This window comes from Emys orbicularis, chromosome 1, assembly GCF_028017835.1.
Source record: "Emys orbicularis isolate rEmyOrb1 chromosome 1, rEmyOrb1.hap1, whole genome shotgun sequence".
NCBI lineage: Eukaryota > Metazoa > Chordata > Testudines > Emydidae > Emys > Emys orbicularis.
The window spans coordinates 216,240,887-216,266,192 of record NC_088683.1 but is presented as its reverse complement, the minus strand read 5'-3'; the positions used below and the strand labels follow the sequence as shown (position 1 = coordinate 216,266,192).

General features: G+C 40.6%; 1 protein-coding gene across 1 annotated transcript in view; it reads right to left on the bottom strand.

Annotated features, from left to right (window-relative positions):
* The window catches only part of CFAP47 (cilia and flagella associated protein 47), a 704,026-nt gene that overhangs the window by 550,576 nt on the left and 128,144 nt on the right, over positions 1-25,306 (bottom strand). The window contains exons 25-27 of the mRNA XM_065423211.1: positions 19,431-19,626; positions 17,366-17,575; positions 4,250-4,350 (exon numbers count right to left, since the gene is read on the bottom strand). Coding sequence (XP_065279283.1) covers positions 4,250-4,350; positions 17,366-17,575; positions 19,431-19,626 — 507 coding nt within the window. The remainder of the gene's footprint in view (positions 1-4,249; positions 4,351-17,365; positions 17,576-19,430; positions 19,627-25,306) is intronic.

The following is a 25,306-nucleotide window of genomic DNA, read 5'->3' as shown; positions in this document are numbered from 1 at the left end:
CAAGACTTTCGGAAGAGATAATAGTGTGCCTTTCAGACTTTAATTGTAAAAAAAACAAAAACAAAAACAAACAAAAACACCCATGAGGATTTGTTGTTTTGACTTGTAAAGGGGTTTGCATCAAAAATAAGCCTTGTCAAGAGACACTAGTGCTACCTCAACTATGAAGGACTGCAGTTCTCAATCAGAAGAACCATGAGGTGATCACAAAAGAATTTGAACCTGAGAGCTCAATTTAGCTACCATTAAAGTCAATGAAAATACCCATATTGGCTTCATTACATTGTTGATTGTTGCCTCATGTTCAAAAGGCCTAAAGATTTGACTGGCATTCTTTGAAAGTTATTTTCCTTTCTTAACATATTAAAAATTTCATAAAAAAATTAAATTACCCAAGTAAGTCAAATTAGTAGTTTGCCCAAAAAGATCAAGATAAACAAGCTAAGCTGAACTAAAAGTTTTACATCATGTAAGAAAAGCACAAGGGGCATGTAGGACTCAAGAGTGACGGTCTGTTCTACACACCTTTGAAGAAAAAAATGAACAAATTTCAAATTACATTAAATACTCAATAGGTTAGAGCAGGAGTACAGTCATATCCACTGGAAGGCCAAATACACTATGCTGGGCAGGGCACAGTGGCTCAACATACAGGCATTAAACGGAAGAGAAACTAGTAACAGTTTTATTACTCTTGAAGTGACTGCCATCAGAGTCAGCACCAGTTTAATCAATTAACCCTGCAGCCCTTCGAAAAACAAATAGGTATTTTTACCCCACTGGAACTGCACATACTATATATGTCACACAATTGCAATTTATGAGAAAAACATAGCCATTCAACAATCTTAAACATCAGAACAAGTTAAGGGAGCTATACAGGGTCAAATATACAGTGTGAACAGTGTAGTACAACAATGCATTCTCTAGTAATAGGGTAGATAGTCTTTCCAAACATGTTCTATTACAGAACAAAATACAGGTTTCAAATAGAAGACTTCATTAAAAAAAAAAAAAAAAAAAAAAAAATCACAGCATCAATCCTGCAATTGACTACAATGAAATTGTAAAAGAGGACCACCAATCTCTCTGTAGCACAGTAAAAGAAAATTTCTTTACGATACTGTTTCAGTGGTACCTCACACCATTCAGATTAAAAATATATATAGATTACATATTATTTGGGACCAGATTTAGGCACACAATTTGCCGGGTTGAAATAGGCAGGTTTGAAGGATGGCTGTTGTGGAGTGGTAGTGCTGGGCTCTGGTGGGCCGCTGCAAGTGATCTTTTTGGACAGAGCTATGCCTTGGGGCTGAAGCATTAGCAGGCATAACTGGGAAAGATAAGCAGCAGCCCATAAACAGGTTTAAGGACCTGGCAAAGGGCCTCATCTCTCTTCCCATTAGGCTAGTCACCTTTGTACAGGTTCTACAGGTCACCGCTACTTAGGTGGGAACCAAGTGGCTGCAAGGAATGAATACAGCAGCCCTAGTTCAACCCCCCTCAGGCCTAGGGGAAAACAGCTCCTCAGATCTAACCAGGGCCGGCTCCAGGCACCAGGCACCCAAGCACGTGCTTGGGGCGGCACCTGGTAAGGGGCGGCGGGAGGAGCGCGGCTCGGCATTCCACGGGGGGGGCGCTCCAGCGCCGCTCGGCGGGGGGGGGGCAGCGCTCGGCGGGGGCGGGCGGGCTCCAGCGGCGCGGCGCTCGGCGGGGGGGCAGCGCGGGGCTCGCGCTGGGGGGGGTTCCGGCGGCCTCGGCACGGGGGGCGGGCTCCGGCGCGCGGCAGTTGGCGGGAGCGGGCTCCGGCGCGCGGCGCTCGACGGGGGGGGCGGCGCGGGCGCGGCGCTGGAATGGGGGTTCCGGCGGCGCTCGGCAGTGGGCGGGGACGGGCTCCAGCGGCGCGGCGCTCGGCGGGGGGGGCGGCGCGGGGGGGGGCAGCGCTCTGGGGGGGTTCCGGCGGCGCTCGGCTGGGGGGGGCGGGCTCCGGCGCTCGGCGGGGGGGGGCAGCGCAGGGGGGGTTCCGGCGGCGCTCGGCGCGGCGCTCGGCTGGGAGGGGGGGGCGGCGCGGGCGCTTGGCTGGGAGGGGGCTCGGGGGCGGCGCTTTTTTTTGCTGCTTGGGGCAGCAAAAAAGCTAGAGCCAGCCCTGGATCTAACAGAGCTCCCTTCTAGTCTCATGAAGGAAAACAAAATCTGCAGTCACTGAAGACTCTGCAAGGTTCAGGCAGCTACTCATTCCAGATTCTTGCAGGATTCAGAGGCATCTGAATAAATTCTGAACATCAGTTCAGTTGAGTCTTATGGGCAACTGAGGAGCCTCCTTACTGGGATCATTTTTGAGGTTTTACTCAATTCTATCTGATTCAGCTTCAAACTTCTACCAAGATAAGAAAACCTAGAGATACAAATCAGAGCTGTCAATTAATTCCAGTTAACTCACACAATTAACTAAAAAAAAATTAATCATGATTAAAAACTTAATTGTGATTAATTGCAGTTTTAATCGCACTGTTAAACAATAGAATACCAATTGAAATTTATTAAATATTTTTGAATGTTTTCTACATTTTCAAATATATTGATTTCAATTACAACACAGAATACAAAGTGTACAGTGCTCACTTTATATTATTATTTTGATTACAAATATTTGCACTGTAAAAATGATAAAAGAAATAGTATATTTCAGTTCACTTCATACAAGTACTGTAGTGAAATTTCTATCATGAAAGTGCAATTTACAAATTTTGATTTTTTATTTTTTTTTGTAAAATAACTGCACTCAAAAGCAAAACAATGTAAAACTTTAGAGCAGTGGTGGGCAACCTGCAGCCTGTCAGGGTAATCCGCTTGCGGGCCTCCAGACCATTTGTTTACATTTGCACGGCCGCCCACAGCTCCCAGTGGCCACGGTTCGCTGTTCCCAGCCAATGTATTCTGTGTTGTAATTGAAATCAATATATTTGAAAATGTAGAAAACATCCAAAAATATTTAAATAAATGGTATTCTATTATTGTTTAACAGCATGATTAATCGTGCGATTAATCATGCGATTAATCCCAATTATTTTTTTTAATTGCGCGACTAATCACGATTAATTTTTTTAATCACTTGAGAGCCCTAATACAAATGAATAATGCTGAATGGTCCCAAATCATCACAGACACAGATCATGTTGTTTGGTTTTTAAAGCATCTGAGCAACCTGCTCTTGTTAATCTGAGGAACGTAAGGGCCCCAACCCTGCAAATTACAACATGCAGCCAGACCTCTGTACCTTCATAGACAGCCCCGCTGATATCCAATGGGGTTCTCACAGGTAGAGCACTCTGCTTCCCCAAATTGTTATTTACAGGATTGGACCCAAGTAATAAACTGAAAAACAGAGTCACACTGTGGTCAAAGTAGACTTTATCTTAGCTCCATTTATATCACATTACAAACATAAACCTGCTGCTGAATTGTTTGGAGTGGGTTCCGAATGTAATTTCACCACTGCATACATTCTAGTTGCCTGCCTTACCTCGACCTTTCTGCAAAGGTAATTTCAATGGTTGTAACCGGATTCTAAAGCATGGACATCCCCTTTAAGTAAGAAGGGTCCATCCATGGAAGTTGACTTATTTTACACTAATTTTGACACTAACCAATCTGATTTTTTCCAGTATTTTCACAGTATTCCAGATATATTTGAACAAAACGTTACAAAAAAAAAAAATTGCATGTCTTTTCCAGAATCTCAAAAATACTGAACACCATTTTCAATTATTATATACTCTGTAATAACTTTACCAGTCAATTATGCTGCTTTCTTCTGTGCTGTTTTTTCTTAAAAAGTCCAGTTGCAAGTGGCACAGAAACTGCCTGTCAACCATAGCTCTCTGTTAGCCTAATTTAAATTAATTTATTTTCCTCCATGTAGTTATGTTATCTTTTCTACTCTTACTCCAATATTAGCACAATTATTCTAAAAATTGTAGGCTTGTCAGACATTTTTCAATAAATATCCAACTTATTTTGTCCCCCTACTTTCAATAAGAACAAGCCTGAATCTGTATGAATCCCAACATAATATAAAAATCTCATTATGAGTATATTCCCTTCTAAGTACCAAGTAAAAATACTTCCTTAATTAAATAAGTAGCTATGATCATGATAAAAATTATAGATAGACTATCGTGGTTAATATAATTACAATGTAATAACAATTAAAAAGATTAAGTGAGGAAATGTTCACTACCCTTACCACTTCTCAAGACAATTTGTTGGTCTGTGCAGTGGAATGCCAGGTATGGATATACAGTAAGAAGGCAGTTCTCTGCTGTGGCAGCAACCTGAAGCGAGAACCTGGGGAGGTCAGAGGGGAGGAGAGAAGTATTTTTTTTTAATATATGAAAAATTATCTTTCAATATTTTCTATTAATATGGCTGTTCTTCTGTTAAGTTTCTCAAATATTTCACAGTCAAGCTTTTTTTATGGTCATCTGATTTTTTAATATTGCCTTAGATTTAGCCATTGTATGGTGAACAATAAAATAAACCTTAATATCTGTGTAACAGTAACCAACACTAAAAATAAGATATGCAACCGACTTCTGCTCTCTTGTACAGTGATGCAGTCAGTAGGGTTGCACTGCTGTGAGAGCACAATTTGGAAAGTTTGTGTATATCAATAATCCACAAATAGAGAAGACTGATACAATAATGGTTCTCTCCTATCTGGCACATTCTACTCTGAACATGAATGTGTCATTAATTTGAAAGTTTAAGGAGTAGAAAGGATTTTTTGAAATAAACGAACTGTGTCCATCTGAAAACAAAAAATTAAAATTAGAATTGATGTTTATGAGCATACTAAAGGAGGTTGCTATCTTGCAAAATAGATTATGCAATTTTTGACACTGGAGAGAGTTTATCACACCCCAAAGAACTCGGTAAAAACAAAACAAAACAAACAAACAAAAGAAAAAATGGGAAAGCTGTCATCTACTCTTGACTCTCTTTAATCCATGAAGTCAGAGGGCCAGAGAAAGTTGCATATGAAGGCCTATAGTTTCACTTCCCTTTTCCTGCACTATTACATGCACTTTTTCTACTTTAAGTAAAATTGATAATAATTTCATCCCATAACACTTTTACAGTATGTTAACACACAGGAAACATATATTACACAAACAGATCTTATACTGCCAAAAAGTAAAAATATCTAAAAAGTGATCAAGTTATAGGTCTGAAGCTATAAACACTTTGTACCACTGATCACGTAAATTTATGACTTTTTTCCATGAAGGTACGTTATAAATAGTAGGTGAACACAATTAATTTATTGTTTGTGTTTGCAATGGATCATAATCAAATCATATTAAAAAGTCTAGGTGTTTTATTTGAAGATAAGGTAATCCTCCTCCTAGCAAGTGTGGAATTACTATATATGGTAGATCACTCACTCCGTGGAATCAGTTTTTAAATGCTTAATAACAAATATATTTTGATTTTGTTTTATCTGAATGAACCATTAGTGGTCCACTCATTTTCATTAAACCAATCCTGAGATTTTGTAATACTTTATTTAGGGAAACAGAACACCAACTGAAAAAATATCTCTGCTTTTTTATTTTGTCCTTAAAAGACTTTCAGGCAATTTGTTTCAGTTAATACAAATACATGAGTGACATATTTCGCATTAAAGTAGCTGAATTGTGACTGACAGGGACACTGGAGATGTCATAGTAGATCATGAATCAAGCATCCTGTCTCCAACAGCATTCAGTGCCAGATGCAGACTGTCTGTCAGCCATGAAAGATTTCTAAAAGGACAGATAGCCCAAAGACATCAGGATCTTTCTGACAGAAAACTTTTTATCATCATGGTCTGGGGTGGATTTTACAGAATACAGGAAGAAATGGCATCACCTGTTTGGGCAATGAGAACAAGACTGCTCCAAAATTAATAAGGCCAGGAACATAAAGGTTCAGATGCATTAAAAGATCCTGAAGAGCCAAAAGGGATCCTAGAGTGCAGCAAACAGAACAACTCTGATTAGATCCAGAGCTTGTGTAATTGGCGTGGAGGGGGGGAAATAAGATGTTCCATGTAAGCTCTGTGGGATAACAATTGTCCTTTCAATTCATTTGCACACGATGCCAAGTACAGTGGGGCCCTTATTGGACTTGGGCATTTTGCTACTACTGCAACACAATAATAATGTCCAATGACAGACATTTTTTCACATGATGTGCAAGATTTAATGCTTGTGCCGTAAGTGCACTTAAAATCAATGGACACTGCTGACCAGGGGTATCTACACAGCCCACGGCGGCAAGTTACAGAGCCCAGGTCAAACATCTCAAGCTCCCACTGCGGTGCTAAGAACTGTCGTGTAGATGTTGTGGCTCTGGCTGAAGCTCAGGCTCTGATGCCCACCCCCTTCCCTAGGCTGAAGAGCTCTAGTCTGTTGATCCAGGCTTTGAGACTCGTTGATGCTGGCTGTGGAGATGTAGCCTAGAAGGTTCCAGGGCTCATGCATACTTCCCAAGAGTGAGGCTCCATGCAGGCAAAATGTCAAAGAGGATTGGTCCATAACCCCCAGAGACTCCACAGGCCCTGCTGTAGAAACAGGTAGGACGTGACAGATGGAAGGAGAAAGAATTGAAAGTTGAGGACATGGAGGCAGGGACCTCACTACTGTGATCTTCCTTCTCATTAAAGTTATTCAACTACCCATCATGCAGACTTTTGTTAGATACTTTTTCTATTCAGAGCAGACCAACTGCTCATTCACCTGATCTAGCATGTAAGATATTGTGCAGTACACACAGCTGGAAAGCCATAGATAATGTGGGATAAGCAGCATTCTGTTAAGGAAACAGAGTAGAAAATATGTACCCTTAGACACTAAAACAAGAACTACACCAAGCCTAACACTACGGGTTTGGTACAAGAAAGGACTACAGAGGTTGGCCTAAGTAATCTGCTCCCCAGAGACCAGCAGTGGAGTCAATCTGCAACCACTACTGCAACACAAGGTCTACTCTACAGTAAACCCTCGCAGCTCTTATGTTCCACCTCTATAAGAGTAAGGCAGGTGGATCTGTCAGGTGCCTACACCCAGAGCAGTGAATGAACACCAACAGAGCACAGCAGCATTGCACCTATAGATGTCAGGCTACCGCTGGGCAAATAACTGATATTTTCTGTTTGGTGGCCAAACTGAAAAAGTCTGGAAAAAAGAATTATTTTGGTTCGACCCGAAATGAAAATTTGTTGGTACCTCACCAAACAGAATAACTGGAAAAAAGTCATTTAGGCTCAAATGAAATATTTTGTTTGACCCAAAACAAAATGTTGCATTTCACTTTGGGGTGTTTGGGGGCCTCCTCCTCTTTTATGAGGGGTGTAGTTAAATCTAGCTAAATTTCAAAATGAAACGCTTTAAAATGAAAAGTCAAAGTGTTTCATCTCAAAAATGTGAAAACAAAATAACCTTTTTCTGAATTTCACACACACACCATTTTTATTCAATCAAAATTATTTGCCAAATTTGACCGAATTCACAAACAGCTTTAGCTAACCCAGAACTGCATTTTTTGATGAATAAACTACTGCCTGAAGAAATTTTGCCCAGCTCTACTTCAGACCCTTTGTCTGAGATCCTGGCATTTATTTCTCTCCTCCCACCATAAATAACAGAACTGCATTGGGTTCTATCTTCTGTCCCTTTCATGGTGCGGGAGGCCAAATTTGCTGTTACTTAAGTCCTACTAAAGCATTTGTGTAGTCAAATAAATAAAATAAAATAAAAGTGTAATGTGTATTAAAATTGGAGACCATCAACATGCAACATTCTCATTGATTTTTTTCCCAAGTATTGTAGTGATTTTTCCCACAGTGAAGGATCTAGATTTTGCAGCTAAGTGTGACACCCCTTCTATTTTCTGAACACTTGGGCAAGAGAGTCTCAGCTTTTCTACCTGCTTTTACTTGCATCAGCCCTGCGGAATAAGAAGTCTGTCAATCTGGTTGAGGGCAGTTAAATAACCAAAAATTGAGATCATCAGTTAAAAAAAAAACAAAAAAAACCTACAAATTAACTGGAAAGATGGGTTGTAAATTAAGGTCATCTTAGATAAATATTAGTATAACTTCTCATGACTCATTTAATTTAATCTACACAAATAGTAAATTGCCTTCTTAAAATACAACCATAGTCCTTCACTTTAGAATTCAGGTTTATAGTCACGTATAGCCTGATTTTACTACAAAACCTGCTTGCCCATTGTGTTTCCAAATCACCTCTGTGAAGCAGCTAGGTCCAAGAATGCCCAGCCACCATGACCTACTCTTATTTATGGCACAAAGATTTATTATTTATTAAATTAGATTTCAATCTTATACAAACTCAATACCAAAGGACACCGATCCAAACTTTGACAATGAGCGTCCTTGACATGCACTTAGAAACCCAACATAGGATACGCAAATAAAAATTAACCAAAGCAGCAGCACTTCGTCTCAACTTTCCGCACACCATTTCATCCACAGTCATGTAACCCTTATAGCCTAAAACTTCTCATTGTACTTTCCCCACTAGACAAAAATCCCATCCTCAACTGCCTTAGCCTTTCGCCAATGCCCACCCAAATAGACAGGCTTTGCCATGTACCCACAAAATACCAATTAACCTAACACAGACAAACCATCAAAACAGGTCCCTTGCCCCAACAGTGAAATGCAGGAGAAGAATTGAATTTCCAGCTGCTTATCTTCTAATCACATTCCAAACACTAGATCAAGAGCTGGAGTTCAAGATCTTCGTGATTCAAACCATTACCACACACACTGTCTCTTTGGAGGTGGAAAAACAGAGAGGCTTTTTAATTCTGGTGGTACAATGCAAACAAATTAACATCTTTACAACACCAATAGTTACAAATATTCACAATACACAATATTCCTTATGTGGTGTATAAGAGGTTACATACCAAATAATTATTCTCCAAATGTATTGCTTCCATTGACCCAAACTGTGGGAATGCATCTCTTGTCAGGCAGCAATGGAACCCATTTCACAGCAGCGAGCTGCTGGGGAAGCACGTCCCTCTGTTTCAGCATTCTAGAACTAAAGACTCAAGAGACACCCCAATACCTCACTTGTACCTCAGTTCCTTGCTAAGATCCCATTCCAGCAAAGCAATTTAAGTTCACAAGTAGTCCCACCACTTCAGTGGAGCTATTCACATGCTTCAATACTTTGCTGGATCAAGGTTGAACCTCTGGGCACATCCTGTAAATCTCCCAAGCAGAGGTTGGGTCAGGGTGAATATGCAGAAGAGATAAATAACCTCTTTCTGTTTGAATGTAACAAAACTCTTCATGACATTGCTTCCATTCATCCTCACTGTGGGAGCCTAACTAGCAATGACTGTGCTAAGTAGGTTAAGGGATGACTTGATTATAGTCTATAAGTACCTACATGGGGAACACATATTTACTCTTCAATCTAGCAGAGAAATGTATAACACAATCCAATGGCTCCAAGTTGAAGCTATACAAATTCAGACTGGAAATAAGGCACACATTTTTAACCATAAGACTAATTAACTGCTGGAACAAAATACCAACAGTTGTGGTGGATTCTCCATCACTGCCAATTTTTAAATCAAGATTGGATGTTTTTCTAAAAGATATGCTTTAGGAATTATTTTTGGGAAGTTCTATGGCCTGGGTTACACAACAGGTCACAATAGATCATCATAATACTCCCTTCTGGCCTTGGAATCAATGAATATAGTAGTACTCCACGACCTTCTTCCTAGCTGAAGTGACTGAAGCATCATTGTCCCAAATAAAGCACACACTAAGAGATAGACTTGGAGGTTTGCAACCCAACCTGAACTCAATGTGACCCAACTACAAGTGGTGGTTTGGGGTTGGATCGGATGTAATTTGTATATGTATAGTATACATTCGGTTAGGTAATCACTTTATCACTGCCTTCATCTAACTTTCTTTTTTGCCTGTCTGTTAACAGGGCAGCTAAAGGCAGGGAAACATGGGCAACTCCCAGGGCAGCTCCCCACATGGTTACCAGTAGCCTTAGCAACATTCCAGCAACAAGCAAGACATGCACTATGGCAAGGGCCAGGAACTGTGAACATAAGTAGGAGGTCTCCTCCTTACCTCACTGAGGCCAGTCTACAAGGCAGGAGCCTCCCAGCAGCAGGCAGGTGCAAAGGGAGGAGGAGTGTGATCGGACAGATGCATGGAATCTGCCGTCCACAAGCAGCAGCAGCTGCCGCTCCAAAAGAGCAGGAATCTGTATTAGTAAGCGAGACACACTTCCTGTGCACAGATAAAACATTCCTGTCCCTGGGTGCAATGCAGGGTGCTAGGCAGCTGGGATCTGGCTCCTCCATTTCCCCCCTAGCTGCATGCAGTAGTGGACATGGGGTATGTATCTATGGCATCCTGATGGCACCAGATCCATAGAAGCAACCCCTTGGGAGTGGCAGGGAACACACACTTCATGTTGTGTTTTTCTCTCTCTCAGTATTGCTGCAGGACTCAATCACTTTCACTCCAGGTCCGCTTCCTACTCCTCTCATGTGGTCAGTAGTATCTCATGACGGGGTCCCTGAAGAGGGGTGGGGAAGATGTGTGGAGAGGAACTGCATGGCATAACCCAGTCTGACAGTGCTTAGGTCTCAGCTGTCAGTCGTGATAGCCCCAAGCATTATGAAAGTGTGACAGTCTGTCCCCAAAGGGGAGACATGAGGATAAAGGAGCAATTACTAGAACAGTGCTCTGGTCCAAGGAGTCAAAATGCGCTCTTGGATGATGCGGGGGGGGGGGGGGGGGGGAGGGCATGGGGACTGACCAAACCCCGAGCTGTCTCCTGTGGTATCTATCCCTCTTTCTGGGGTAGTCCTGTTGCATCCGAAGAGGAAAGGACTGGCCAAACATGCCCTGTGAACAATACTACTGCTGCTGTTAAGTGGCACCTCTGCACCACCAGCGTGTACAGCCCCAAGGACTGCAGGGTAGCCCTAGAGTCCTTGAAGGAGCGCAGCATTTCATCAATTTTGTCCAAAAACAGCATTTGGCCCTCAAAGGGCAAATCCTCAATGGCTTGCTGGACATAGGAAGCAATGCCCAATATCTGCAGCCAGGAAGACCGCCATCACTCTGGCCGAGATGTCTGTGCTGTCAAGCACGGACTGCAAGGACATCTTAGCCACCAAGCAGCCCTCAGTGACAAATGCCCAAAATTCCTTTGATGAGGGCTCAGGCAGCTGGTCTGCAAACTCTGACATAGTGGTAGAATTAATGAAATTGTATTTGGACAGCAAGGCTTGCTGATTAGCAATTCACATATGTAAGGAAGAGGAGGTGTAAAACTTCCTGCCCATGAGGTCCAAATATTTAAAGTCCCTATCCTTGGGTGTGGACTTAAACCTGCCCTGCTGGGCTCTGTCATTCATTGCAGTTACAACTAGAGAATTTGGGGCTGGATGGGAGTAAAACCTCTCAAATCCCTGCTCAGGAACAAAAGAGCACTTTTTCATGCACTTAGCTGCAGGCAGTAACAAAACAACTGTGCTCCAGAGGGCCTTAACTGGTTCAAGGAACACATCACTAGTAGGGAGAGCAACTCTCCCAGGGGCAGATGGCTGCAGGATATCCACTAATTTGTACGTGTTCTCTTGCAAGAACTTCACTTGGGTATTGAGAGAATCAACTACACACTGCAAAAGGTCTCGTTAGGCCTTAAAATCCTCTGGTACTGAAGGGAAGGATGATCCAAGCATCACAGAATCATCCAAAGATGACAATGAGTACCTTAACTAAGCCAAAGCCAGATCCAGTTGCAGGGCTGATGGACCCAGATGGGACGACTCTGAAGACTCCACCCAGAGGACTAACAGTCCCTGGGCCTGGGGAGGGTCGGTCACCACTGCAGACCTGGCCAGTGATCTTGCCTTCAAATGAGACGAAGAGGGGAACCTCCACAACTAAGGAGCATCCCACAGATTCCATGGAGGCCAAAGACCTGGATAAGGCATTGGTGGCCAGTAGGCACTGGGCCAAGAGCCTCCATCCCAACTGGAAGACGAGTATCAATCCTGGTATCCGTAATGGTCCATCAGCAACCTTCAATGCAGGTTGGCCGATGAAGAGTGGAAGGATGACGACCCCAACTCTGACACGGATGTAGCCAATTACTTCATTTTATCATTCATTTATTGTGTGATGTTATGATTAACATGCTATCTCATATATAATCATTGTATGCTATATAGATTTAAGTTGTAGAATTATAAAAGTATCAGAGGGGATAAGTATACATTAGGTATCTAAGTAAGTAGGGCTGAAACACAAGACCTACAGGCTGAGGCCTGTAAGATGTTAGCTTAGCCATACTAGGCCATAGACATAAGAAATGCTTGGCATAAGTAAGCAACCAAAGAATGACCCTATGCCACAAGATCATAGGAAAAGATGTGCCAATGGGTGGTATTGCAAAAAATTTACTGTAAGAGTTATTTTTTGCTTACAAGATATCCAGTAGTCACATTTTTCTAACACATGCCCTAACCGCAGGGTGCACCATGTGCATAAATGCTAATGAGATATAGTCAGAATCACACTATAAAAAGAGATTGGAAAGTTTAGCTCCCTACTGGAAGCTCCAGCAGGAACCACCCCTCTACTGATGATCAATTGGCAAGGCAGCCATCAGACCTTAAGAATATCATTAAGGATGTGAGTATAACTATATTTGTAACTTGTGCATTAGTCTTTATAAAAATTCTATAGGCATGGGAAATCTTAACTTTAACTGTAACTTGTAAAACACACTAGACATTGTATTTGTAAATGTATGAGTGGTCACTATCCTTTGTCTTTATGTGGTCCCAGAAACTCGAAATCTGAAACAAGTAGCAGAGGTGACTTTCACTCTGTTGAGCTTGAAACTGTAGTCACCAAAGCTGAACCCATGGTGGCATACCACCACATTAAAAAATTAACATTAAATAAAATAAAAGGCTATACCAAGGAGCCTCAAGATCCCAGAGATAAGGGTGGAACAAGACCAGAGAGAGAAAGTAACCAGTCTGATTCGTCCATCATCCAGAATAAGGCAGGAGGCAGCACTGCCAATGGAAGTGGTACCATCAGTAATGAGCATGCCCATTCCGGAAATGGTGTTGGTCCTGAAGTCAGCAGCGGTACCAGAGTGTCTGATGGTACTGATGTCAAGGGCAGCGAAAGCTGCCACAGAAGCATTTGTGGCGCCGACTGTAGTAGTGCCAAGGAGATTCCCGGTGCCGGGGTCCCCCATATGCATCCCAGTACCAGCCCTGCTTTCACAACCTACGGAAGGGCAATATTGGGGTGCGGTGCCAAGAGACCCAAGGGTTCAGCATCTTGTTCAATTGACAGCGCTGCAGATAGGGTGACCAGACAGCAAGTGTGAAAAATTGGGACAGGGGGTGGGGGGTAATAGGATCCCATATAAGAAAGACCCAAAAATTGGGACTGTCCCTATAAAATCAGGACATCTGGTCACCCTAGCTACAGATGATGCAGCCCTGGCAAAGTCCTGGACCAAAGGAGAGATTGGGACCAAGAGGCAAAGGAGATCTGTACCTGCCTGATACGCTGCTGAGGTGGAAACAATTGATACTGGCATCTCCCTCATCGGTGCCAGACTCAACAGAAGCTCGGAGACTGCAACTCGAGTAAACGGTACAGGATTTCGAACCTCCATACTCAGTACCAAGGAAGGGTTAGAGCTACCCATACCATCCTGCACACCCGTACCAACTCTATGCCAGTCCATGCTTTTCCTTGGGGAAGCAAGAGAGTCACCCCAAGACCAAGAGCAGTCTTAATTGAGCTTATGCAATCTCTTCTTCAGCACAGTAGACAGGGAATGGCTCCTCCATTTCTTCGGAGAGGCACCTGCTCCAGTATGTGCAGCAGCAGCACTCCCGGAATCCGAAGCACCGTGTTTGGGGATCACTGTGTGGGATTGCTTCACCACACGAAGGACAACATTTAAACTCCTGTGAGGGCATCACTGAGAAAACAAACTACTACAACTAACACGAAGGGTACTACTAACTATATACAACAAGGGGAAAAAACTAATCTAGTTGAGAGGTTATGAGGTTAAGACCACACAGAGCTCCAACTCAGCTATTGGCAGTAAGAAGGAACTGAAGGAGGGCTGGTGTTGCACTGCCATGTGCAGCTAGGGGAGGGGCTATGGCCACGAGGTGCGAGCGCCACCCCCTACAGGTACTGCTAGGCAAATTTCTCCAGCTCCGGTGCACTGGGTGTGCAAATACCTAAGTGCAATACACGTCTGAATCTACTCAAAGAAGATTAATGCCAGCTTTTTATTGAATTTGTTTTTTTAATTAAAGTAAATTCCTCTTCAAGTGAATGGTGGTATTCCTTCTTTCATTTTAATGGCAGTACAGATAAAGGTTTATTATGCACTAAAATGGTATATCCCTCCATAACAAGGTTTGATAAGCTGCTACTGGATCCTATAAAAAGAGTTATTGAAACTAACTACTGTGCCTGCTGAGTGGCTATTTTTCAAGCCTCAAAATTCTATTGCTTTGCATTATCCTTTCCTACGAATTACTGAAAGGTTTACAAAGAAACCACATCCCAAATCACAGTTTATCTTAGAAGTAAATAAAATGGGTCTACCAAAAAAGAGTAGTGGAGTTACGTTGATATAGATCAAGAAACAGAATATAAAAGTTCCAACCACTCCCTCTCTAATTACTTAAGTATTCATACAATTCTTGCATAAAAATATTATAAATATTTAGTTTTATATTTAGGGCAAACCTAATACCATGTTGTAGCCTCACAAGATTTGAAAGGACAAAATGTTTAACCCTGAAAATTGAGATCACAGTAGAAATAATGACAGGCAAATAATTAAGGTAGTGCTTATCAGCTCTTTGCACCATTCTAATTCTAAGATATATTCCAGGGGTAGGGAACCTATGGCACGCGTGCCGAAGGCAGCACGTGAGCTGATTTTCAGTGGCACTCACATTGCCCAGGTCCTGGCCACTGGTCCGGTGGGCTCTGCATTTTAATTTAACTTTAAATGAAGCTTCTTAAACATTTTAAAAACCTTATTTACTTTACATACAACAATAGTTTAGTTATATATTATAGACTTATAGAAAGACCTTCTAAAAACGTTAAAATGTACTACTGGCACGCGAAACCTTAAATTAGAGTGAATAAATGAAGACTCGGCACACCACTTCTGAAAGGTTGCCGACCCCTGATATATTCAGTCTCTTGTGCAACATATTATACTGCAATACAAAGTATCAGAGACTTTTGGCAGAAGTGATGACTATTAGAAAAAACACCTTCCAGAAGCACATCGCTAAAGGCTCAAATGGTGGTCCCATAAGTTTAGACGAGACCAGGTTCAAGTCCCAAGGGGGGACAGGTTCTCTTAATTGAGATTACAACATTTCCAGGCCTTTAAGGAATCTGATGGTCATGTCACTTGAAAAAACAGACTGTTATCCACATGAGGGTGGCAAGCTGGTATTGCTGCCAGGTGAACCTTGATAGAGGACTAAGCCTTGCTGTTTCAGGTGCAGCAAATAGTCGCGTATGTGTTGGATGGATGAATGCACTGGAGAAACTCCAGTTTGCCAAGCCCAGACCAAAAACCACTTCCATTTTGACAGGTAGGCGGCCCTGGTGGAGGGCTTTCTACTGCTTAGTGAGACCTAGCAAACTTGTTCCAAGCAAGCCTCTTTTATGGGATTTAGCCACTAAGTTTCCAGGCTGTTAAATGAAGGGAACGCAGGTTTGGGTGGAGCAGCTGACTATGGTCTTGAGTGATCAAATCCAGGTGCAATGGAAGTGAGACTGGAGTCACCACTGAGAGGTCCAGTAGAGTAGAGAACCAGTGTTGGTGGGGCCATGCTGGGCTATTAGTATAAGCCAGGCTTTAGCCCATGTGATCTTTAGAAGCACTCTGTGTAGGAGTGGGATCGGGGGGAAATCATAATAAAGCTTCCTGTCCAGGGGAGCAGGAAGGTGTCTGTGATGGAACCTGTATATAGTGAATATCTAACAAAAAAAAAAAAAATCAGCAAGTTATACTGCAAGAAATTTAAAACAAAAAGCGATTCTACCTTTTGGGGGGGGGGGGGGAGAGGGGAAGAGAGCACATCGGCTTCCTGATCCTGAACTTTAACTGTGATCTGACTGATTTCACATCCTACACTGTAAATTAGCATAGGACTACTAGGAACCCTACTGAACTAGCTTTATGCAAAAGATGTGAATAGAAACTTCAGACAGATTCGGTCTCCTACTTCCTTTTCTATGTGCAGGGAGGAGGGGCGGGAGCAGCATCTAGAAACTCAACAGGATTGGTGACTGTGGTAGAGTCCTTTCCTGGAAGTCTCCTAAAGATCTGCAAAGCAGAAAGAAGGGCCACCAGCTCTCCCTGATGCCATGGGGAGCCATGGAATGGGAGGAGGGACTTCCTAGCACAGGACATTAAGACAGGTCCTGCCCCACTCCCATAAACATTATATAATAGAGAGGGGGTTCAAAGGAAAGATAATGTCATAGAGGTTTAGGTTCAAGACAAACTCAAGCCACCTTAAAATCCAGCCAAGGTTGGGTAGTTGCCAACTGCTGCAGACCATTAGCCACACAAGACAAGTCCTGCAAGGTTCGTGCAGCCCTACAGTCAAACATTTCGTTCTTTAAATAGACCTCTAAAGATTTTTTCCATTGTATTGTATGAATTATGCATTAAAATGATGATATATTAGGTTAATAAGGGGCTTTCATTCTGGAAGACTGCAAAGCACTTTACAAAGCTGAATTGACAGGAACACCATATTTCATGCTGATACTTCCTCCTATTCGACTGCAGTACCATTTAAAGTACAACACCAAAACAAACAAAAAAACAAAAAAAATCTAATGGAGATTTTTTTTAAAACAAAACAATTTGGACCAAAAATAGTAGGATTTGTTTACTCAACAGAACACTTCTCAAAAGTGAATATGAGGGAGTGGGAACAGAAAAACTGAGCAAAGTACAAGATTCTGAAATGATTTAAACCTTAAGGGCAAAGCTGAATAGCATGATTTGGAACTTGAATCCAGCTCAAAACAGAATGTATTTCTTCGGTTTACTTTCAAATATATTAGTTTATATTAGGGACTCATTGTAATTTTTTTTCAGCTAGTTTATGTCATAAAGTTTGTGTCTTACACACTTCTCCACAACATGGAAAGTACCCTTCCTTCCCCCCAATGAACTTAATTTAAATGCATTACCTGTTTTTTTCATCATCGATGAAGAATATGTTCCTTAAAAATGACACTGGCCTAGATGACCTGAAGCTGATATGACAAGTGAGTCCTACATTTGTCCCCTCTGGTGAGACTGCAATAACTTGGCCACTTGGAAACTGCACAGAAAGGGGATTAATCTTGTCACCATCTTCAAGTTCAACCTCTGGAATTTCAACTTGTAGTGCTGACGGCCTGTGTTAAAAATCAATAATAATGATGTTTGTTCCCAAAGGGCAACAGTAACAAAGTTAAGTCACACATCTATCAAACTGCTTTTTGCAGCTCAATATATGAACCATGATCATAACACAAATTTGTTTTTTAAATTATTAGTCAACTGAAACTAACTGAAAAATTATAAGTCCTTTAACATTTAACGTGCCATTTTGTCTTTTACAAATGTACTGCAATTAGTTTTCTGTAGTGACCCACTGCAACTCAGCATTCTATGGAAGAATTTTTACAGACCATTGTTATAACTAAGGCCTAAGTATTACTTTTATTTGTTTCCTTAAAAATCACCTATTGCTAAAGCTTTCCTCTATATTGATTTAATTGTATTAACGCTTACCAAATTGTTCTACTGTTCAAAACAGCTTTTACTATATATCTATTTGCACAAAATGGAACCTCCTGGACAGAGACATTTTGAAATACTTCCCCTGGTCACACGAATTTAGGCCCCAATCTTGCAATCAAATCTATGTGAGTGGATCCCCAGACCCATATGGCGTCCGGCTTGATCCAGTTGTGGTATTATTGACAAAAGTCATCCAATAAATTACTATTTCTCAACAGAAATCCTAGGAAGTTCACCCCATCTACAAATGACCATCATCTGTAGGAAAGTGGATGTCAGATGTTCATTCAGATCTCTGACACTGCAATACAAACGTGCCACTAACTGTACTGGAAAATGAAATTTACTATTTAACCACAGAAAAAATGTATCACAGGTAGAGGAAGTACAAGCTTCCTAAGACTTGTCATACCAGTGTGCCTCAACTCTTGCCTGGAGAGACTAGTACTAGGGAAGGGAGCAATTCAAGTTCTGCCTAACATGCTAACAATGTCACCAACTGTGGTATTAGTTTTGATATGTTAGCACCTATCCACTGGAAACTATGGTGAGATCATACCATCATTTAACACAGGTAACTTTAACCACTATTGCTTTGAGCTGTATTTGAACTAGTGGCCTAAAATTTAAAAGCTCTGGATACCATTACCAAGCCCTAGTATTCAAAAATATTAAGCTGTACAATGCAATATGGTACAAAACCCATGATAAAGGACTCAGGGAGACATCTGTTAACCAAATATTGCACCAACTCTGGACTAATACATTTTGCTATACAGTATGGAGATTAAAGGAAAGATTTTGTTCGTTTTCAAATCTTCAGTTTAACGGTGTTATATTTGGAGATCTAAAAAAAATGAATAAAAAGGCGCAATCATTAATAAATCTAATTTATAGACACTTTTAGATTAATGTGTTTGTTTTGTTGAAATATAATACAGCCTTGCATAGATAATGAAATCATAGTACATCCAGTGTAACTCAACGATGTGTATAACAAAATCATATTAACCCAAAATAACTGTTTGAGGATTTCTAATCAATTTGCCAGAGAAAAATAACAGCTACAATGTTTTCATCTAATTAGGACACCAAAAAAACCCAACAAGTTTATGATGTGAATCTCAGACTGCAGTCACTGAGAAGCTCTCATAGCTGCTGCTTTTTTCAATAGTTCTGCTTTGCTTTCCAAAAAAGTACAAAAAGTGTGACAATCTGTCCTGTACTGATGGACGGACACATTTCTGGAGCACAGAGCTAGTAGAGAAATGATACATCATGAGGATAAAATGCTGTTAACTATCACTATTTCCTGCTAAGTATTGCATTTTCCTCCATTGAGCAGACAGTGATATGAACACCAACCCAGACAGCAATTATCAAGTACCTCCTGCAGCGGAAAACAGAGGAAGCATGATAATTATGGTGTTTATGGCAAACTAATCTGGAATTTAAGTGAAGATTTACCTTGAGTAGTCTTTTGGAATAATATTGACATACATCTCAGTTTTCATATCCAGAGGAACAGGCATCAATATCAAAAACGGGGGATCGAAGTTTATCTTAGGTGACTTGACAGTACTAGACAGAGTTAATAGTTTGCAATGAGATGGGTTATCATTCAGAAACACTGGCACTTCAGCTTCATACGTCCCAGGATAAGCTAATGAAAAATGGATCAAACAAATATACGAACATAATTAAAATAAATCACTTGAAGTCACAAACCTGATAAGAACTTTCTAATCAAGCATATTGCTTTTGTTTTCAAAATACAGTCTAACATGGAAACAAGCTGCTGTACTACATATAGTGTCTACTAAGGTAAGTTAGGAAGAAAAAAAATTGTTACAAGTGACTTGTCCTGGAAACTTGGAACCCATTTTTATATTGTTTATTAGCAGGAAACTTTTTGAAATACTGGCATTTCTTCAAAATTATTGAAAAATAAAATATTTCTTGCAGTTGATGAGACGTAGATCCATTCTTAAGCACCATGAAATGTGAAACCACCCATCTCTACCTGTACTGTCATGTAGTCAAAGTCCTATGGGCCCTCTAAATCAACATAATAATGGACTCCAATATCTTAAAATATAAATTCAACATACAAGATTCCAAAGCCCTGTACTGTTTCCAACATAAAAATGCCTCTCACATCTCATCTGCAAATACACAAAAAACTTCTAGGGTGAAATTACGATTCCACAGAAATAAATGCCAAAACTTACATTAACTTCAACGGGGCCAGGATTTCATCCTATATATCTATTACATCCAAAATAATTAAATTTAAAAAAAAAAAACCATTAAGTTCGGAAAGTCAAACACTCATTTAGGAAATATCAGATTTATGGTTGCCTTAACTTGGTCTCATTACCTGATCAGATGATAATTTTTCACATGACCCATACCTCAATCAGTGCACAGGTTGGAGAGTGCTCACTGAATAAGCACTATTCAGTGTTTCTCTTCATCTTAATTACTCAATGTGTGTCCCCATGCATTATTTACTGCACGTCATCCAAACCTTGTACTCAACACAGTTATTAATTTCCTCATAGCCTTTTCTATGATGCTCTCATCATAGTATCTTAGTTCTTTAATGAATTTATTTTACAACACCCCAGAGAGGTAAGGAAAATGAAGACCAAAACTGTCAAGTCTCCATTAATTTTGGGTGACAATTTGAGATGCTTAGGGTTTAATTTTTCAAAGTACTCAGCATTATATAGCACTTTACATGTTCCAAGCACAGCTTCCGTTGCCTTCAGCTACAGCTGTGAATGCTCAGTATTAGAGCTGGGTGAAATTTTTTTGGCAAATACTAAATTTACCAAAATATGCATTTTTCAGGGCACCAAAACTATTTGCAAATTCAAATCTAATTTGGCAATTAGTTTTGACCAAACAAAATGAAAACAAGATTTTTGAAAATGTGGATTTGATCAACATTGAAAACAATTTGACCTGATCAAAATTTTTCCATTTTTGTTTGTTTGTTTCATCAAGAAAAACGTGGGGGGTGGAGCAATTTGGGAGGGGGAAGGGGATTTTTCCATCTGGCTTCCAAACCAGTAAATCAATTATTTGATCAATTCTACTCCGCACTTCTGTAAATATGACCCCAGGTGTCTCCAGTTGGGTACCCAGAAAATGAGGAACACATAATAGCCAGCTGTGAAAATTGTGGCTTGTGTGACATGCCCAACAACATATAGCAACTCTGTGGCAGAGGCAGTGACAGAAGACAGTTCTCTAGGGCAGCATTCAACTGCCTTTTCACTTCACAGCCCTGATTCATTCCAAGAACGGTTCCATCCTGTGTACTAAATAAGGCAGGAGTCCTGGGGGAAAAAATAGTTTGTCAAGTGCACTTGATTTCCATTCTGTTAAAAGGTATCTTAATTACATGATCACATACTAACAATAACTTGAACTTTTCTGGCAAACGTTTTTCTCTCTTTTCTACTGCTCCACTTGTCCAGCAGTCACCTCAACCATTCAGATGAATGTTTTAGAGTTTGCAGGGATTTTGTATTCTCACAATTTTTCCTCCTTTAAATATGACATTGCTTTCTCAAAATCTGAGAAAACTGACCACACCCACTCACCCTCCTCTGGGCACAATAATCTCATCCAGATTCTGCTTCTTTCTTAAAAGCACAACTGACCAGGATTCCAAAAAAAATGCTACTACTGCACAACAGCACTAACCACACAAACTGAACAAGAGGGATAAGATAATCACATTAAACCAGAATGCCAGTCTGATTCTAGACAATTATTCAAATCAGTTAGCCAGAGAAAACTACATATCTAGCATACTATGGGAAATACTTGTTATGTTAACTATACCTCTAGTGACCACAGCCAAAGCTTGTGCTACACTACTACCTAATACTCCATCATTTGCTATATGGTAGTCAAGTTGCCAGGTGATGTGGGAGTTTTCCTTGGGGATATTCATAGTGTTTACAAATTTGTCCACTTAATTTTGCCCACAGCTGTTGGAATCCATGGAATTAAGTAATTCCTCCTCTTGTTAATACTGGACATACTGGAGGGGGCGGGGGAATAATTATCCTAATTTATAAGAAAAGACCCTAAAGGCAGCACCACAGAAACACTTACTGAAATTTTAAAGAGAGTTTTCTTTCTGATCCTGCAGAACCAAAAACAAGAAACAAACTATCAAACTCCAATTGCATACTACCACTGCAAACAAAACAATAAATCGTTTTGTTAAGATGTAGCCACACATTTATTTCAGTCATCAGTTTCAGGAAAAGCCAATTTATAAAGCTCCCTCCTTAAGCAGGTCTGAGTTTCTGATAGTTCTCCATTTGGGCATCATGGGGTCAAAGTTAAGGTTGTTTGGGAGAACTTAGCTGTGTACTGGCATGGATCTCCTTACTTTCCTGAAGAGGGATGTTTACCTAAACAAGAGCCTTATTCCTTAAATAGTTCCATTGATTTTTATATGTCTACTTAACACAAGGATGGGGAAAAAGTGGCTGCAAGTGGTTTTCCCTCATCTACATTTCTGAGGTCAAACCGTTGTGGTTTCTTGCCAGCCATTCTATCCCAGCCACCACTTGCGGGGTCATGCATACTTTGCAAAGCACACAAACTAGTGTTTTTACATAAAGCACACAAACAGATGTATTATGAACCCAAGGTGGATATTATATATACTTAACAAAACATAAATAGGTGTTATTTTTAAATATATATCTGTGTTTACACATACACCTGGGTGTTTTGAATTCTTAGGCTTACCCGTTGAATTATCTTCTCCAATCCTACTCACAAATCCCTTAAAACCTAAAGCAAGGCACTTTTAAATGAACATTTCATGAGAGGTTAAAAAAAAAAAAAAAGCACTAGAACATTCTTTTAAAAGTGAATAACAAATCTGGACAATTCATTTCAAGGAAGCACTTTGTCTTAATTGCCCCAAACTTCCCATAAACTCAAAAATGACATGTATGTGAAGTTTCAGTTGCATTGATTCTAATGTAGTTTAAATTCAAAGATAAATTCAGTTTCAAATTCACTCTAACAAGAAGTCAGCTGTAACTATAACGAGGCACAATCAGTGCCCATTGATAGTATTTATAACACTACCTTAACTGCAGTAGAACATCATAGGCTGGGATTTTCAAAGGCGCCCAAAGGACTTGGGATCACAAATCCCATTGAAATTAACTCCCTTGTGCCCTTTTGAAAATGCCAGCCAAAGTCTAATGGCTTTAAATAAAACATCTGTCTTCAAATAACCAGCTTTAACTGCACTGTAAGTGTCTTTTTAACTGACTGGCTGAAAAGTGTCCTTTGGGTTTGAAAAAGACATAACTTCAACAGAAACAAAAATTTTCATAAAACTATTAGGAACAAAAAAAAAAAAAGAAGACTTCAACTTCTCAAAGTAATAAAACTCCAATGAGAAAAAATGGAGTCCCCAGAAGCACAAAGTTAAACACAGCTCCACTTGTTTTTGCTGAAGTCACATCAACCTCAAGCCCAGCAGGCAGCTTTCCAGTTACAAAGGCTCTGCTGGTACAGTCAGAAGCACTTCAGTGTAAGCTGCTGCTTTCCTCAGAGCAGCTACAGACTTGAGGATAAAAATCTGTAGAGTTTCAGTACCAAAATAAAAAGTGAAGTTATGATTTAAACAGAGTGCAAATGATAACACTGTTAAGCAAGTTGTCACAGTCTGGGCACTCCCACACCAACAACAGCAGCAGGTCCCAGGACAGAACATCCCTTCCTGGCTATAAACAGGTTCAAATACAAAGTCTTCGCTTTGCAGGGTCCCCATCAAAAGCCTTTCCATTTCTTGGGAGGTTTTAGCAGAACACCACAATTTTTTAATCAGCTTGAGTACATGCTTTCCCCCCTACTAGTTACTCCTTTCTGCTTTTTCCTTTTATATCTGCTAGCTGAGCCATGATTTTTTCCCCCATGAGATCCAGCTGTGTCCACTCCTGCAGATACTTAACCTCTAGCTGTCTGGTTCTTAAACACTGCAAATCCAACAGGTGAAGTAGGAATTTTGACCTTGGCTCTAGCTGGATTTCCCCAGTCTAACTACCCAGAGCTTCTAAACACCCAGATGGGTGGTTAAGTATTATACCACCGACAAAGAAAAAAATAAAGTTCTATTAATGTTGCAACAGTTTCTAAGGTGAAAATATGCAGAAATACCTGCATTTGATGTGTTTGGGGGCCTCACAAAGCACCTCAAGTGTGTGCATACAACAGTGTAACTGTACAGGGCCATCTTACTGTAGACCCATAAAATCTGAAAGACTCGACTTGGGAGAGGGGATACTCAAAAACCCGTATCATGTTACAATGTTGGGACAGAATGTTTCAATACCTGCATCTTCAATACCATGTCATTGCATCAATTTATGGTACTTTAACATCACTTAAAAATGCAAAAACTTCACATGTATCATCATGGCACATGATCAAACAGTCAAAAGAAAATTTCAGGTTGTCTGGCAAACCTACTTAAATTATTATTCCTCTCTATCTTCTATTTTTAGCCCCCATAGAGTGGTGGGAAGAAAGCAAGACCACTTTAAACCATGCACTATCAATGCAAAATAAGCCATATTAAAAGTATTTTACTCCCAATCCCCCCTCTTCTTACACAATCAAATCATGTCTTCTGAATCTCTGCTGACCTAAAGCCAGGCTATCCCAATGCCCTACAATTCTTTCCTTCTACTCTAAACCAGCCTATGAACCTCTCATTTCTACCATAGACAGCCAACCTTTCCTCTATCCACCCTGTTACCCTAGTGAAAGCACAGCCATACAGTCATTCACCTTTTCACACAATATACCATCAGACTTCCCTCCCAAACCCACACCTCCAGCCTATCAGCCATGGACTTCCACTAATCCATTCCACAGTACAGCCAAATTTTTCAATCTTTGAGCCTAAAAGTTAGGCTCCTACTATGTGCTTTTCAAAAGGGACTTGTGCTCCCAGGTAATTTAGGCCCATTTGAAAACTGCACTCCTAAATCTGTATTTAGGACCCTAAGTAGAAGTGGCCTCATTTTCAGAGCAGCTGAGCTAATTTGCACCAGAGGACCAGCCCAACACAAAGCACTCTCCCAGCTAGCACTGAGCACTGCACAACTGCAGCAAATGACTGGATGTTTAAGTGAATGACATGTGCCTTAGCTAGAGCAGGTTGTTGTTTTGGGGGCAGGGGGTTGTTTTTTGTTATTGACATTCCATTTCTATTTTAAATGGATAAAGTAATTGAACAATTAATTATATTCCATCATAATAACAATACTCAGAAAACGAAGGTTTCA